We start from the raw sequence: 13,750 nt of genomic DNA, 5'->3' as shown, positions 1-13,750 counted from the left end.
CATTGTCTTGCACTGAGAACACCGCTCGGCCTCCGCGATGGGCGATATGGCCCGGATGGGTCAGTGTCGAGGGCCAGAGAAGCTCATACGATGCTTCGATGCTGAGCTAGGACCCAACCAGGCAGGCTGATAAGCTTGGTGTGTGGTACTAACCCCTTGTAAGACTCACCACGAGCATGCGGATCTTCACCTGGTATGTACGACTCGGTACGAAACCCAGTTAGTCCCCTCGGACCCAGCGGAGCGAGCTACCACTTGCGTAAGCATACAGAAGGTAACGATGAGAAAGCGTACTGGTACGTTGGTAGTCCGACGCCATTGAACCCCGTCGATGAATACCGATAAGGAACGACCGGGTGTATTCAAAATCACTGTGATATTGGCCGTATACTCCCGCTCGTCGCTCGAACGGCGAGAAGCCCGGTGACTGCCAACCTTGAAGCCTGAAGCTTGAAGGGTTCGAGGTATAACAGAGCAATATTTGGGCGACGCGTTGGGCAGAACAACACATTGTGGTCGGTCCAGAGACTCTACTCGCATAGTGTAGTAGTACTACTAGTAGGTCGGTATGAGGGTCAACAAACAAGAAAGTGATTCGAAGAAAGAGGTTGCCTGTTTGGGATGGTTTGTGGCGTGGCACGTGATCTTCATGGGGACACGGATGGATGCCAACTTGAAATGGACACCTCTAGGACACCTCATGCACACCGCGTTACTGTCAAGACAATCTTTGGTATCCTTCATCGGACTGCAGTCTCATACATCACTGTGGTCATCGTATGAATTTTGCCATTATGTTGCAGGGCCATGCGCGTACCGCCTAGCAGCGGAAATGATACACTGAGGTGTCAATTAGGAGCTTGACGTCAGGACTTCAGGACTTGCGGCTCGGCTACGACCTTGGCGATCATCCAACGTTGAAAGTGCGTGGCTAGAATGCAGTGCAGGTTTCGACGTAAGCTAATACGTAGTTGTGTATGTCTCCCGGTAAGCTTTAGCGTGGCGGTTGCGCTGACGGTCCTGATGACACCGTTCATTTACCATGATTCATCTAAACAGTATGATCCATGACTGCAGTTTGGAGGTCTCATTTCCCTGTGGGAGAGCCCTTCAGCGGAAGAACACCCTCCAACCCAGTCGGGCAGCACGCGTTCATGTTAGCCAGAACGTGGATCTGTTGTTTGAAGGGGCCGCACACAGCCATTGGCTCCCGCAACGCTGATCCTGCGATCGTCCTCGAATGCGTCACGCGTAGAACGTGAGTTTTTGGCGCGACTTTGCCAAGTCTACAGTGCCCGCTCGGACGCTGTCCATGATGATCCCCACACCAAGCCATCTGATGCCGCCTGGACGAACAAGCAAGTACGTAGGAGGCCTCCGCTCTATGTCCGTGATAGTGTCTTACCAGCGATTTCGATCAGGAACTTCGTACTGGAGCTTGATCCAGTATCCATCACAAGGTCTCCTGTAAACCCGCCATCTCCAATCCGTGCGTAGCCATTGTGTTGATATGCCCACCTTGGAGCTGCTACCAACACCTTCTCCGATAGAGCAGAGAGTTGTATGGCGATAGCCCTCAGCTATTCTTAGACCGCGGGAGGCTTTCGACATTGGGCGGAGTGTTTCGGCCGATTGGAGCTTTGGTGAGTGCATGTTCTGCTGCAGAGCTCCATACTTACACGACATCTCTCTTGTTTAATAGATTAGAGAGGTCTAAGCACTCGCAAGAGGAAGTTAGATATCATCAGAAGGGACTTCTTTCAAGTGCTTGGGTGCGTGAATGCGGGCTTACAAGTTTGCGGAACTACATTCGACTTCGGTCGAGCGATTGAGCGCTGTTCACGGCGAATTGGAGGTTATAATGATTGCGCTCACTACCACTAGGTTCTGTACAGGGTTCGCGGGGATTGGCACCATGGTCCTATGAGTACGACCACAGACCGTGTGTGATATACCTACTAACATGTATCATGAGCAGATCACGAAAATCGGCGCCTCTGCTGTCGAGCGATCCTCGTTCGCGAAGCGCCCTCACTGGCAGGCTTCAGCCACAGTCCGAGCACAAGTTCATCGGATGGTCAATGTCAAACTGTCGTACCTAGCGACCATGCGCTGGCATATTCTCCACCACCGCGGTCCGCGTTGCTCAATTCGGCGGATTCGACGTCATGAAGGAAAGCGAGTCCTCCGCTCTTGGTCTCTTGTATCCCTTCTTTAATGTCTGGCGTCTCGTTGACGTCGGGACATCGCTGACGTCGAAGCCACTCTCCGACAGCCAGGGCTCCGGTCCTGGTGTGCCTTCGACAATCATCTGTCTCTGTTTCTCCAGGAAGGTATGATCGACTGACCTGGTGTGCTCCTTATGGCGATAATGCGGCACCCAGCCCAGTGGCGCGGTGTGTGCCTCATCCATGGCGACGTATGCGTGTCTGTCAAGACCACCAGCGCGCACCAAACACAGCAGATCGCTGTCTACAACGGACCGAGTAGCTGGGCGCTGGGTCATCGCGGGGAATGCTGGCAGCGGTGGGTCTGCCCCCGCAGCGCCCTTCGCCATTCACGTCCATTCCTCGCGCACGCAAGACGCTAACGCCGCAGCATCTCCGACGTCCTCTCTGGCATGGCCACTCAGTCTTCCATCGGACGCGGTCGAGGCATCTCTGCGGATTCCACAACTCCCTGGCAGCTATCAATGCGTACAATCGACGCCCACCGACATATAATAAACTCCGCTTCTCCCTCAGAGTCGTTCAAAGGCAAGGCTCACCTCCAAAACACTCTTACCGTCGTGACCACTCTCCCGACCTCATAGAACTAGAATAGTCATGCGCCCAACGACACCCATTCGCCGAGCCCTGAACGCAGATGCTCTAGCGGCCACACTTCGGTCCTCTGCTACCAGCGCCAGCACCAGCACCTCCTCTCCGCCCGCCCGCCGCCAGCTCGCCACTGTCTCCGCCGACATCCCCCAAGGCAGCGCACCAGAGCTGCCCATTTTCGACATCTTCGACGCCCCCGCGCGCCTCGGCACCTCGCCCGCGCGTCTGCGCCTCCCTCCGCGTGCGCCGCCCGCCGCCCCCTCGTCCTCCCCCAGCAAACAAGGCGACCCACGCGCTTGATGATGCCGAGCCCCATCATCTTCGACGGGCCCAGCGGGACACCCCCGCGCTCGCCTCCTCTCCCCGTATCCGCTACATCAGCATCTGTCTCCGCATTCTTCGACTCGCTTCCGTACACGCTTCCTCCGCCCGAGATATTTGACGGGCCCGCGCATGTGCGGGGCCCCCGGACGGAGGTGCGCCCCACTGTTGGCGCAGGCGCAGGCAGGAAAACGGTACGTGCGCAGCGGCCCCTCAGGCCTCAGGTCGGGCGACCGCTTATTGCGTGTGGCGATGTGTAGCCGCGGCTGACTCCTTCGTTCTGGGTGCCTCTGATTGGCATGTCCGGTGCGGCAGGTCTTTTCGGGATGAACGAGAAGGCCAGGCGCATCAACTGAACGCGGTGTTTCGGGTGAAGGTAACGTGTCTACGATTCAGCGAGGTAATCAGTAGTCTGACATCAGTTAAGCAGCATACGCATACGAACCTCCCGCCACTACATGATTGGACAGACGGAAACCGCGCACTTGGGTGTAATAAGAACACCTACCACCTCACATAGATGCCAACTGAATCGACAGCATCAACTCGGAATAGGTCTCTGACAAGTTACACATATTCCTCGCAGGGTCTAAAGATACATACGAAAGGGGCGATATCATGGGGTGCGAATAGATGGCACTGTAGATCTGTACTTGTACGTACCCGAAGAATGTAGACTGGTTGTGTTTTCCGGTCTTCACCAGCGCGCATGCGTGAGCAAGAGCAAGAGCACCATCCGGGCGCAATTGTCTAGACTGTGATACAACTCATTAACAATACGCTTTGATTGTCATGATCCGTGTAATGCAGCGGATAGAGCATGTGCGGCGTTAACCTCAGAAGACGCGAAGCGGTCTACGACAGCCATTGAGTCGAGCACACAAAACGCAGACTGCTATTAGCAGGTACAACAAGGACGAAAGCAACACTGGACAACAGACAACCGTGACACCACACAGAAATGACACAACGGACGCCCGCACTACGTTTGCTCGGCAATGACGATCTTCTTCCTCTCTGCCTTTGGCTTCGTCTCGCCCGCGCGCGTGTGCTTCCGCCTGCGCTCCTCCTTGACGCGGCGCGCGTCCAGCATCGTCCGCTTGAGCTGCGACGCCTTGTACACCGGCTTCGGTATGTGTCGGCTCCTGTAACGCATCCATGAGTACACCAGAAACCCTGACAAATACACAAGGACCACGCACCTCTGCACCCTGCCCACCTCCTTGTCCATCTTCCACTTCTGCTTGAGGCTCTCGCGATACTCGATCGCCGCGCGCTCGTGCGCCGTGACCACGCCGAGCTTCTCCGCCGCGTGCGCCTTCCACACGCGCACGTTCCCGTCGTCCGAGCCCGACAGCACGAAGCGCGCGTCGGCGGTGTAGAGCGTCGTCGTCACGCGCTGCATGCGCTTCGTGTGGTAGACCTCCGGCTGCGTGCCCGCGCCCTCCGCCAGATGCGCACGGTGCGGTCCCAGCTCCCGCTCACGAGCTCCGTCCCCGTCGGGCTCCAGTCGCAGCTCATGACTGCCGCGACGTGCGCTTTGTATATCTGCGAGGGCGATTTGAGCGCGCGGATGTCGAACGTGTAGAGATTGTGGTCTTCGGAGGCGAGCAGGATCGAGGTGGGGAAGGTCGGCGACCAGGCGAGCGCGTTGCTGCGCATCTGTGGGGTCGTGTTCAGCTCAGTGGAGCGTGAGGTTTTGTGTATGGACGGACCTGCATCACTATTCGTCGCTCTGCCTTGCCTGTCCTGATGTCATACAGGGTGAAGGTCCGGTCGGAGCCTATACTTGCGAGTACTGAGGACTCGGAGAGATTGAAGCGCACTGCGTCGATCGTCTCCGTTGATGTCGGGAACGTGAGGTTTGAGATGGCTGCGCTCCTATAGGACGTCTCAAATTCATTCCGTAAGACGGAAGGCTACGGCACCCACTTTGTCTCATCCCATATTTGTACCATGTTTGATGCGGTTGCGAAGAGAGGGTCTGACCGGTGATGGTCTATTGAGCTGCAATGCCATAAGTGACGTACAAGATACAGTAGTGCAGATCCTTACTTGAAGGCCGTCTTGCCTGGGAAGACTTTCAAAGGTTTCCGGCTCTGCACGCAGTCAGTAACGAGTTACACTTTGCTGCGTATATGCGCACCGTGGACGGACCAGCACCATCCTCGCCTATATCCTCTTCTGAAGGGCGGATACCCCATAGCTTAATATTCCGGTCTACCCCGCAACTCAACAGCCTGTCGCTGTCCGCAAAGCAGATGCCAGACACCTTTCCCTTGTGCGCACTCTCGACGTGCATAACCTTCGTCCGTCTCGAGATGTCATGCAGAATGAGTCCTGGCGGCTTCGTCAGAACCTAATTCTCCGCGTCGCACTGCGAAGACACGCACATACCTCCGTCCCAGCTCCCGCTCGCGACCATGTCCAGGCTGTCTGGCTTCCGCGCCATCGTCTCCACTGCGTCTACGTGACCCTCCAGCCCAGCTACGAATGGCTTTGCGAAAAGTCGTTCCATCTTCGCGGCGTTCAGTGCACGCATGCGTTCGCGTGCACGCGCAAACGGATGTTGTAAAGGGTCGAGGTTTCGTGACGTTGGCGTAGGATCGCCCGGTCTTGTTGGAAGGTGCGTCGAGGGCGCATGTTGCAGCACGGATATTTTCTGGAGTGGACTCCGGTGTGAGGTTCCCGGTCGTCACACATGCTGCTGCACTTACCACCATAGTCGTGTACGTAGGTAGTGTTCACGATGATGTTACCTGAACAGATTGAGGGTTGAATTCAGTGCCGCAAGCACGAAGAAGATAGGGACGAGGAGAAGGACCCGGAGCAGTATTGAATTTTTCCCAATTTGGCAGGCCGATCGAAAGAATATACGACCACGTGATCGACTCTTACTGCAAGGTTAACGCTAATAACGGGCCGCCGCAACTTGGCCTTAATTTTACCCCTCGTTACCATGCTGCCATACCTCGATGGTACACTCATCTGCCTACTTGGAAATCATCGTCGATACGTGATGAAGCAGAACAAAGGTCAGGGTCGCGGTACACAGTCCTCGGTACGCAGAAAGTATTTCAGCCTGAATTTCAATGCCGCATCTTACGCCGCGTCCTCTTGAAGCACTGAACTGAAGTCGCTCATTCGTGTAACACATCATTGAATATTGAACATGTATTGTATATACATCATGTGTCCCGCTGCGACAATTATACGCACTCCCATTCAGCCCAATCCCTCTACTCGGACGTCGGCCGGAGGGCCTGGCGCCGCGGCCAGCGATCGAAGTAGCCCCCCATCGCATGCAAAAATCCGTAGGCGGACCCGTCGCCCTAGAGAGAAAGGTACGTCGGTAACGACGTCACCATCGACAGAGCGCGACTTACGATCATCTCATGCGGGAACCCGCGGACGAACGGCAGGACGTCCTCGAGGTACTTGACCTGCTCCTCGCTGAGCGCGATGTCGAGCGCGGCGATATTGTCCATCAGGTGCTCGACCTTGCGCCCGCCGATGATCGGGAACACGTTCGGCGTCTTCTGCATCACATACGCGAGCGCAACTGCCGTTGAACGGAGCGCACCCGTCAGTACGCTGCTCCATAACGGACGCACGAGGCAGAAATCTCACCAGCTGTGATGCTCTTCACGCCGACCTCCCCGGCGACCTTCTCGAGCGCGAGACAGACCTTGCGCTCATCTTCGGAGCGCTCCCAATCTGGGGCAAATGACATGCGACCTGCAGGCCGTCGGTGCGTTGCTCGCAGACGAGGTGATATCCGAACGTACCTTTCTCGCCTGTCTGGCGACGACGCTCCTCTTCGGCGTCTGTCCGGATCTTCCCTCCGGCGAGCACGTTCCACGGGGCGAGCGCCATGCCTACACGTCGACAGCGCCGTCGTCAGAGTCGTACGCATGCATGGCGATCCACGGACGCCGCTCACCTTCCTCGCGCGCCATGTGGATGATCTCCCGCTCAAAGTCGCGCTGGAGGATGCTCCACGCGCCCTGGTAGATCACGAACGGCGTCTTGTTCGCCATCCGCGCGTACATGTTCGCCTTGGACACGATCCACGCAGGCGTGTCGGAGATGCCCTAGACAGAGGTTAAGGTTTCTGCATTTCACTCCGGAGCTAAGCGCCGGGGCGTACCAGGTAGAGCACCTTGCCCTGGACTACTAGGTTGTGGAGGCCGTTCATCACTTCCTCGACGCCGCAGCCCCAGTCCCACTGTGCGTTGATGTGTCGTCAGAATGAAGTGGAAAGACACAGAGGAGCGCACTCACCCAGTGAACGTAGAGGATGTCGATGTAGTCGGTGCGGAGCTTCTTGAGCGACGCTGCGACAGACATGTGGAGAGACTTTATGTTGTTCCCCACGTAGTGCGTCTGCTGGGGGATGCCCGTGTCTCTTTTGTAGTTGGTAGAGTACTGCGAGCGGACGCCGTCAGGGCCCAGTTCCGCTCGACTGCGTCGGGGACGCTACGCACCTTGGTCGCAATGACCATCTGATCACGGAGCCCGCGCTGCTCCATCCACTCGCCGATGAACTGCTCCGACGACTCGTCCTGGTAGTTGTTCGCGGTGTCGATGAAGTTCCCTCCCGCGTCGTAGAACGCGTCGAGCAGCTTGAAGCTGCTCTCCTTGTCCATGGCGCCGAACCCGATCTTGTCCCACTTGTCGCCGATGCTCATCGCCCCCAGGCAGAGCGGCGAGACGTGCATCCCCGCGAGCGGGGCGAGCTGGCGGTGCCGGCCCAGACGGGTCTTGGGCGGCGGAGGCGGCACGACGAACCCAGGCATCTCTCGTGTGCTGAGTTGGAGTAGAGTTGCTGGTTCAAGTTGTAAAGAGGAGGAAGGCGGGTTCAACATCCTCCGTCGGCCTGAGCAGCCTTTTTATATGCCAACGGGCTTGCATTGCGTCAGCAAGGGAAGTGAACGTCATTGCAGAGCTGTCAGACTCACAGGGTGCCATCGAAGTGGGTCGAGCCGGAGATCTTCGTCACCACGTTGTGGGCTTAAATTCACAAGCTGCCGTAGTAAGCCTGCATTGCGGACTTCTCAGTGGATTCAACTTCGCGTCTGGGCTCCGTATGTAAGCAGCTCGAAGCCAACTGAGCCCGAGTCCCTGGCATGGATGATCATTCAACACACCTAGATAGTCTATCCCGCTGGAGCGGAGCAGCTTGGATCTCTCAAATCCCGCGTAAACCCGTACGAACTTGACAGAAAGACGGGCCATCGAAGTGCTCAATTGCAAGCGCGCAGTCCCCTGAGCAATGTATATTTGACTGAATTTTGCCGGCGGATGATGTGTGGTGGATTGCGTATTGCCTGATTGGGTTCAGAAGCGAGCTTGCTGCTCCCAATCCCACGATAATAGCAAGCTATATGATATTATTATGAAAGGCGAACCATAGAGTCAATCGTCCTAGCGCCTGCGCGATATGAGCGAACATCAAAAGCTACCTGCAGTGCTGGTGGCAAGAGGCTCATATGGACTACTTGGGATGTGAGACACAATAGGCGAGTCTCCAAGACCTAGAGCCTGAGGAAGGACGAGACAGTGGTGATGACAGCCACAGGATCTTGAAAATCACACTGAAGGGATTGGGGGTTTTTTAAACTATTTCAGCGGATCCCGACGGTAGAGGGGATCCAGCGTTCAGCTGTGGTTTCCCTGCGCGCGGCGCGGCGGACTGTGATCGACAAAGGCACAGACTCACAGGCTGGCAGCATCTGATCGCATAGCGACTCGACCCAATCGAGTACCCAAGTCAGTTCTTCATGGCATCGTGCTGTTGTGCATTGTCCCGTAGTTGTACGATTGGGTACTGGAAAACAGCACGTACACAGGGTGGCCTTGGGGTGGCCGACTCGGAGACCGGAGTTTGATGAACGCGAACACGTGACAAGGTCGCCTCAAGTCCTGCAAGTGCCACTTTCGCGTCGCGGTTGTACAACGACGGGTACGTATACGACACTGGCCTCCTGCTACCTCTGCAGTGTCTACACCCCTTCCTATAGTCATTGCACTTTAGGACTACCCAGGACCTACGCCGTATATAAGCCGCACGATTCTCGAATCCACGCACGCTCGATCTCTCCGTTGACTTTCATGGTTCATCGCCCTTTCAAGTCTCAGACTATCGCACCGCCTTGACAGCCTTGCGCTCGCTCTCCGTCTCTGCCGACAGTTCTTTTGGCCAAATGCAAGTCGCGTAAGTACCAAGCAGGGGGTGTCATTGCTGTCAGGGCGCATATAGTCATCCACTGATAGATGCAGCCTTAGGCAATCAACATCTCAGCTCAAGTTCGGGCCTGGGTACTTCTGCGCACATCGCGGTAAGCGAACCCCATCTTCTAACGCCGTTTGCCTCGTTACCGAACATGATGAGTTGCCTCGCCGTATGCCTTTCTACTGTTCACGTTAGTGCCTGCGCTTGCAAAGGGGGGAGGGGTCGATTTCTGTGCACTTCAGTATTCAGTACTCAGTACTCATTCTCGCTGGCCATACACATGGTACGTTCCAATCCACATTCACGTGCACTCAATTTCCCCGTTGACTACCAACCATCACCCACTCGTCTGGTATATGAGACTCTCGCAGAGCCTTGACAGAGTCGCTCTTGTTCCCCGGCTCGGCCGGCCGTCCCTCATGTCAGGCGCAAGTCGCGCAAGTACCTCTCCAGGTGGATGTCACTGCTACTCAGGGCGCATATAGTCATCCACCGGTCGATATATGCAATCAATATTCAACTCAAAGTCGGGCTTGGGTACTTCTGCGCATGCTCGCGACCAGCGAACCTCATCTTCCATCTCCCAGCGCCGTACGTCTAGTTTTCAGGTCACCTTCCCTGGGGCTGTCACCGAACATGGTCCGCCTCGCCATATGTCTACAATCCACTGTTCAAATTGCCAGTGCCTGAACTTGCAAGGGTGACATTGGCCGAGTCGATCTCTGTGCACATACGTAAGTCTTGCTGGTCGCATAGTATACGGCACGTTCGCATTACGGGACGACACGTCCGCCGTACTGACTATTATGCCAAGAAGCGTGATGGACACGCATGGCCAACGCATAACTGCACATCGGGCAGGCTCCATCCCCCACGCCGTAGCAGGTTGAGCCTTTCAACGTGTTCCGGGTCAATGACCCAGTGGCCGCCGACAACGGTGGCCCGGGTTAGTACTTATACGCCTGCCTGACGCGGATCTGGTATGCATGGTTCAAGTTATAGTCGTATGATTGGGCTAGTAATCCTGATTGATGCTTAATCTGCAGTGATCTACCTATATATTAGTATATGATGACCATGACCGGCGATGCTTGGATGTATGACCTCCTCAATAGGTTCGCCGCCCTCTCGTAGCGTTCAATGGACAGCTTCCATGGATGCGTTCCCCAGACAAGGTAAGGGTATTCATCTATCGTACAGACGACGATTGACTACTCATACAAGCCCGGAAACAGAGGCTGTGTCACCGTGCACCATATGCATATCTGCTGGTTTATGTGCCCGCGGCATGTACACTTCTACGTACACTACGACCGCTGCAGGACATCTCGCCCGAGGTAAGCTATCCAATTAGACTTGTGTCAAGCGCAGGATCCTCTGAGTCGGCACTTGACACAAACTTGACAGCAGGCACCGGGGACAAATCAGTTTTTTGGGACTCAGAAGATGCTAAGAAGAGTGGCGCCTATGGAGAACCAGTTATGGGCCACTTCGACGCGCGAAAACCTTAAGTAAACGCATTATTATCCTTGAATCTTCGGAGCTTCGAACATGCGGCGAACATGCAATGTCGCCGGGCGCAGAACATGTGTCACGTTTTCTTAAAGTTTTCGGACGGGGACAATGCTGCGAAAATGCCAAATGTCCGGCGACTTTCCGAAACGCGACAACTTTGGGTAAAATCCAGTCTTTTCCGTCGCAGAATGCAACGCGAAAACGGACAGAAAACGGGACCTTTTCTGTCCCATGTTCTCCTTCCGAAAATGATATCAGTTCTGTCCCCGAAAATTTATCATTTGCAGGCTTAGAAGACGCTGTATTTCTGAGCGCCGAACATGCAATGAAAATGATGTTTTTTCGCATCCAATAAATGGAATATTCTCGTTGCATGTGCGACCGTCGAACATGTTGTATGTTCGAAGGCAAATCGCGTCTAAATCATGACAATTCAGACTCGAAATCAGGTTGAGTCAGGGCTGGAATCAGAGCTATTCAGGGAGTGAATTCATGGCATTCCGAGCAAATTGGAACACTATTCGGAGGCGCAGTATACGATTCGAGCGCTGGATCCTTCATCGCCCGCGACGTCCAGTCATCAGATACAACCTACCATCCATCGAGCTGACCCTGCTCGATTGGCCCGCGCCCGCGCCCCCCGCCGTTACACGGAAACCTAATGCCAGACGCGGGAAGGGACCAGAGAGTCTTGGACCGGCCGTCTATGAAGATATGTGGGATCCGCACAAAGGACGATGTATTGAGCGCGATGGCGAAGCTGGCATCATGCGAGGCTGCTGTAACAGACAGAGGTGAAGATACCCATGTGTGAGGAACCTAGAAGCACGTACGTCATTAACCAAGGGCCTCCTGGAGAGGGGTGTACGTACTGATAATACATGTGGCCCGTCATGCCGTGTCTGAATTTCTTGATGTGTGGAAGGCGTGCTTGAAGCCAGAGGCAACGTACTGAAGGATGCGAGGGCATGGGACTGCTATGGCGCGTACGGGATAATCGTAACTTCATTGGGAGCCAGTCAAAGCCCGCGCAGGAGTCGGTATCACTCACTCTCTCCACACGAACGCCGAGTTGAGGTCACACCAGGGCATTTAAACCCCCACACCGAAGTCCTGCACCGTGCGGATCATATAATCGGAGTGCACTAAGTACGTCAACCACGCCACACCGGACACGACCGTGCTGAAGAACGTACCCACTAAGTCCTCTAAGCCCTCGATGGTCTTCGGGGAGAGCTTGATCAGCGCCATGCGCCCGACCGCAATACGCCAGACGTAGGCGAAGACATTGCAGACGACAAGCGAACCCTCGAAGATGTTGTCCACGACGAAGTGGCTCGAAACCATGATAACCGGAAGTGACACGACGCCCTCAGCAGAAGAGCCCAGATAGCTGCCCAAGGTAGCCGCACTTAAGTGACTTGACGAAACTGAAGGAGACCAAGGGTGTGATCGAGTCCGACGTTCTCACGCACGAGCGTGCAGGAATGTGGGTGATTCAGGGTGTACTCCAGATCGCTGACAGGCGCGAGGGGAGCGTGACGTGGTAAGGCACATGCAGGAAGGGAATTGGCCATAGAGCGCATCGCGGACGACCTCCAGAGGGAATTCCTTCACCATCGACTCCACATCTACGCATTCAAGCATCAGCCTCCAAGCCCCAGAATACAGATACCAGACCACTCACCAGACGACGTCGAGAACTTGACACACTGTTCCATATCCTGCGCACACTCCAACGCCACCTGCGCAGCGCAGCGCGGTTCATGTTCAGCACTACTAGGTTGCCCACCTGGATCTTCCCGTCCACCGCCGCGCTTACGAGCGTCACGGTGCCGTTCAGGCCGACGGTGGGGATGATCTCGGAGACGCTCTGCGAGTAGGGCGCGGTGCAGAAGACGAAGCATGCGCCGCCGAGCGACTTGACGATAAGACGACGTCCGTCGCGGAGGCGTCGATGTACTTGGAGGCTCCGAGCGAGAGAGCGAGCGGCTTTTTGGACAAGCCAGAGGAGAGCGGTGTCCTGCAGCAGTCCCCTTGAGCTTTGATACAGATGACGAGGCGTGAGCGAGTACTTACCTTCAGGCCGAGTTTCGATGCGTATCGGATGGCAAGGTGCCCAAGACCTACAACGCCCTGTACGAGGCAGACGTAGCCGAGTCGACAGTGCCACGCGGATAGCGTCAAAACCCGCGATGCCTCTACGCAGCAAGGGTGCGAACTCCACATACGACGCCTGCTGCAACGCCTCCTCCGGGATGCTCACCACCGCTGCAGCTCAGTCAGCACTGCACCAATGCATACCTTACTCGGGGCAACTCACCCGTCTCAGGCGCATACATGTACTCCGCATGCCCATCATCAAACGTGAACCCCGTCTCCTGTCCCTCCTCGCACAAAAACGCGGTCCCCGTCCTGCGCGACTCGCATCGTCCGCAGTAGCCGCCAATCCAGTCGACGCTGACGGGCGCGCCGAGCCTGTACCGTCCCTCCCTGTCCGTGCCCGGCTACGTCCCCGACTTGTCGAAGTGGTCCAAGTTGCCGTTATCCGAAGCGTACACGCGGATGAACACCTTGTTCGGCGCGCGCAGCTCTTTGTGATGAAGATCGTCGTATCCACTGCCAAATCACTAGTCATCGATTGTTAGCGCAATAATCTCGTTGGGCAGGAGGACATACGCGTGAACGATGCAGAAAACATGGGCAAATGCGACAAAATGTCATTTGGCGGATCAAGGGTACACGGTGCAACTGCCGTCAGCATACGTACTCGCGGAACCTGTGTGCAAGACTTGCTGCGTATGTTCGCCCTCAGAGTTTTTATGCAAGGACCCACGTACGTAGACTGACGACCAGAGTG

General features: G+C 55.8%; 5 protein-coding genes across 5 annotated transcripts; 1 reads left to right on the top strand and 4 right to left on the bottom strand.

Annotated features, from left to right (window-relative positions):
* Window positions 1–755: 755 nt before the first annotated feature.
* Window positions 756–1,647, top strand: B0H18DRAFT_989667 (uncharacterized protein; the record flags this gene model as incomplete). The annotated part of the gene is made up of 6 exons (XM_048044961.1): window positions 756–796; window positions 1,078–1,168; window positions 1,201–1,258; window positions 1,293–1,366; window positions 1,422–1,489; window positions 1,551–1,647. Coding segments are annotated over 5 exons (285 nt in total), but the record flags the coding sequence as incomplete, so codon positions are not given.
* Window positions 1,648–3,838: 2,191 nt separating this feature from the next.
* Window positions 3,839–5,863, bottom strand: B0H18DRAFT_1140351 (WD40 repeat-like protein; the record flags this gene model as incomplete). The annotated part of the gene is made up of 9 exons (XM_048035634.1): window positions 3,839–4,285; window positions 4,343–4,569; window positions 4,602–4,802; window positions 4,856–5,021; window positions 5,073–5,147; window positions 5,196–5,239; window positions 5,287–5,480; window positions 5,538–5,802; window positions 5,858–5,863. 9 exons carry the CDS (start codon window positions 5,861–5,863, stop codon window positions 4,123–4,125), a joined length of 1,341 nt encoding a protein of 446 aa, XP_047896732.1. The 3' UTR covers window positions 3,839–4,122.
* Window positions 5,864–6,379: 516 nt separating this feature from the next.
* Window positions 6,380–7,939, bottom strand: B0H18DRAFT_1083476 (Aldo/keto reductase; the record flags this gene model as incomplete). Its single annotated transcript, XM_048031668.1, has 8 exons — window positions 6,380–6,472; window positions 6,527–6,702; window positions 6,771–6,878; window positions 6,929–7,018; window positions 7,084–7,234; window positions 7,291–7,368; window positions 7,425–7,568; window positions 7,628–7,939. The coding sequence occupies 8 exons, from the start codon at window positions 7,937–7,939 to the stop codon at window positions 6,380–6,382; spliced, it is 1,152 nt and encodes a 383-aa protein (XP_047896731.1).
* Window positions 7,940–11,861: 3,922 nt separating this feature from the next.
* B0H18DRAFT_86010 (uncharacterized protein) lies at window positions 11,862–12,370 on the bottom strand. Its single transcript, XM_048039702.1, has one exon. The coding sequence runs from the start codon at window positions 12,235–12,237 to the stop codon at window positions 11,983–11,985; it is 255 nt and encodes an 84-aa protein (XP_047896730.1). The 5' UTR covers window positions 12,238–12,370; the 3' UTR covers window positions 11,862–11,982.
* On the bottom strand, window positions 12,371–13,333 carry B0H18DRAFT_86009 (uncharacterized protein). The gene is made up of 3 exons (XM_048039701.1): window positions 13,214–13,333; window positions 12,578–13,161; window positions 12,371–12,521 (listed from the first exon to the last, which is right to left on the bottom strand). Exons 1-3 carry the CDS (start codon window positions 13,230–13,232, stop codon window positions 12,504–12,506), a joined length of 621 nt encoding a protein of 206 aa, XP_047896729.1. The 5' UTR covers window positions 13,233–13,333; the 3' UTR covers window positions 12,371–12,503.
* Window positions 13,334–13,750: the final 417 nt, after the last annotated feature.

The sequence above is a fragment of the Fomitopsis serialis genome, assembly GCF_022376445.1.
Source record: "Fomitopsis serialis strain Sig1Antser10 chromosome Unknown B0H18scaffold_13, whole genome shotgun sequence".
NCBI classification, from domain to species: domain Eukaryota; kingdom Fungi; phylum Basidiomycota; class Agaricomycetes; order Polyporales; family Fomitopsidaceae; genus Fomitopsis; species Fomitopsis serialis.
The sequence above is the reverse complement of the archived record's forward strand: the minus strand, read 5'-3'. Positions and strand labels throughout refer to the sequence as shown.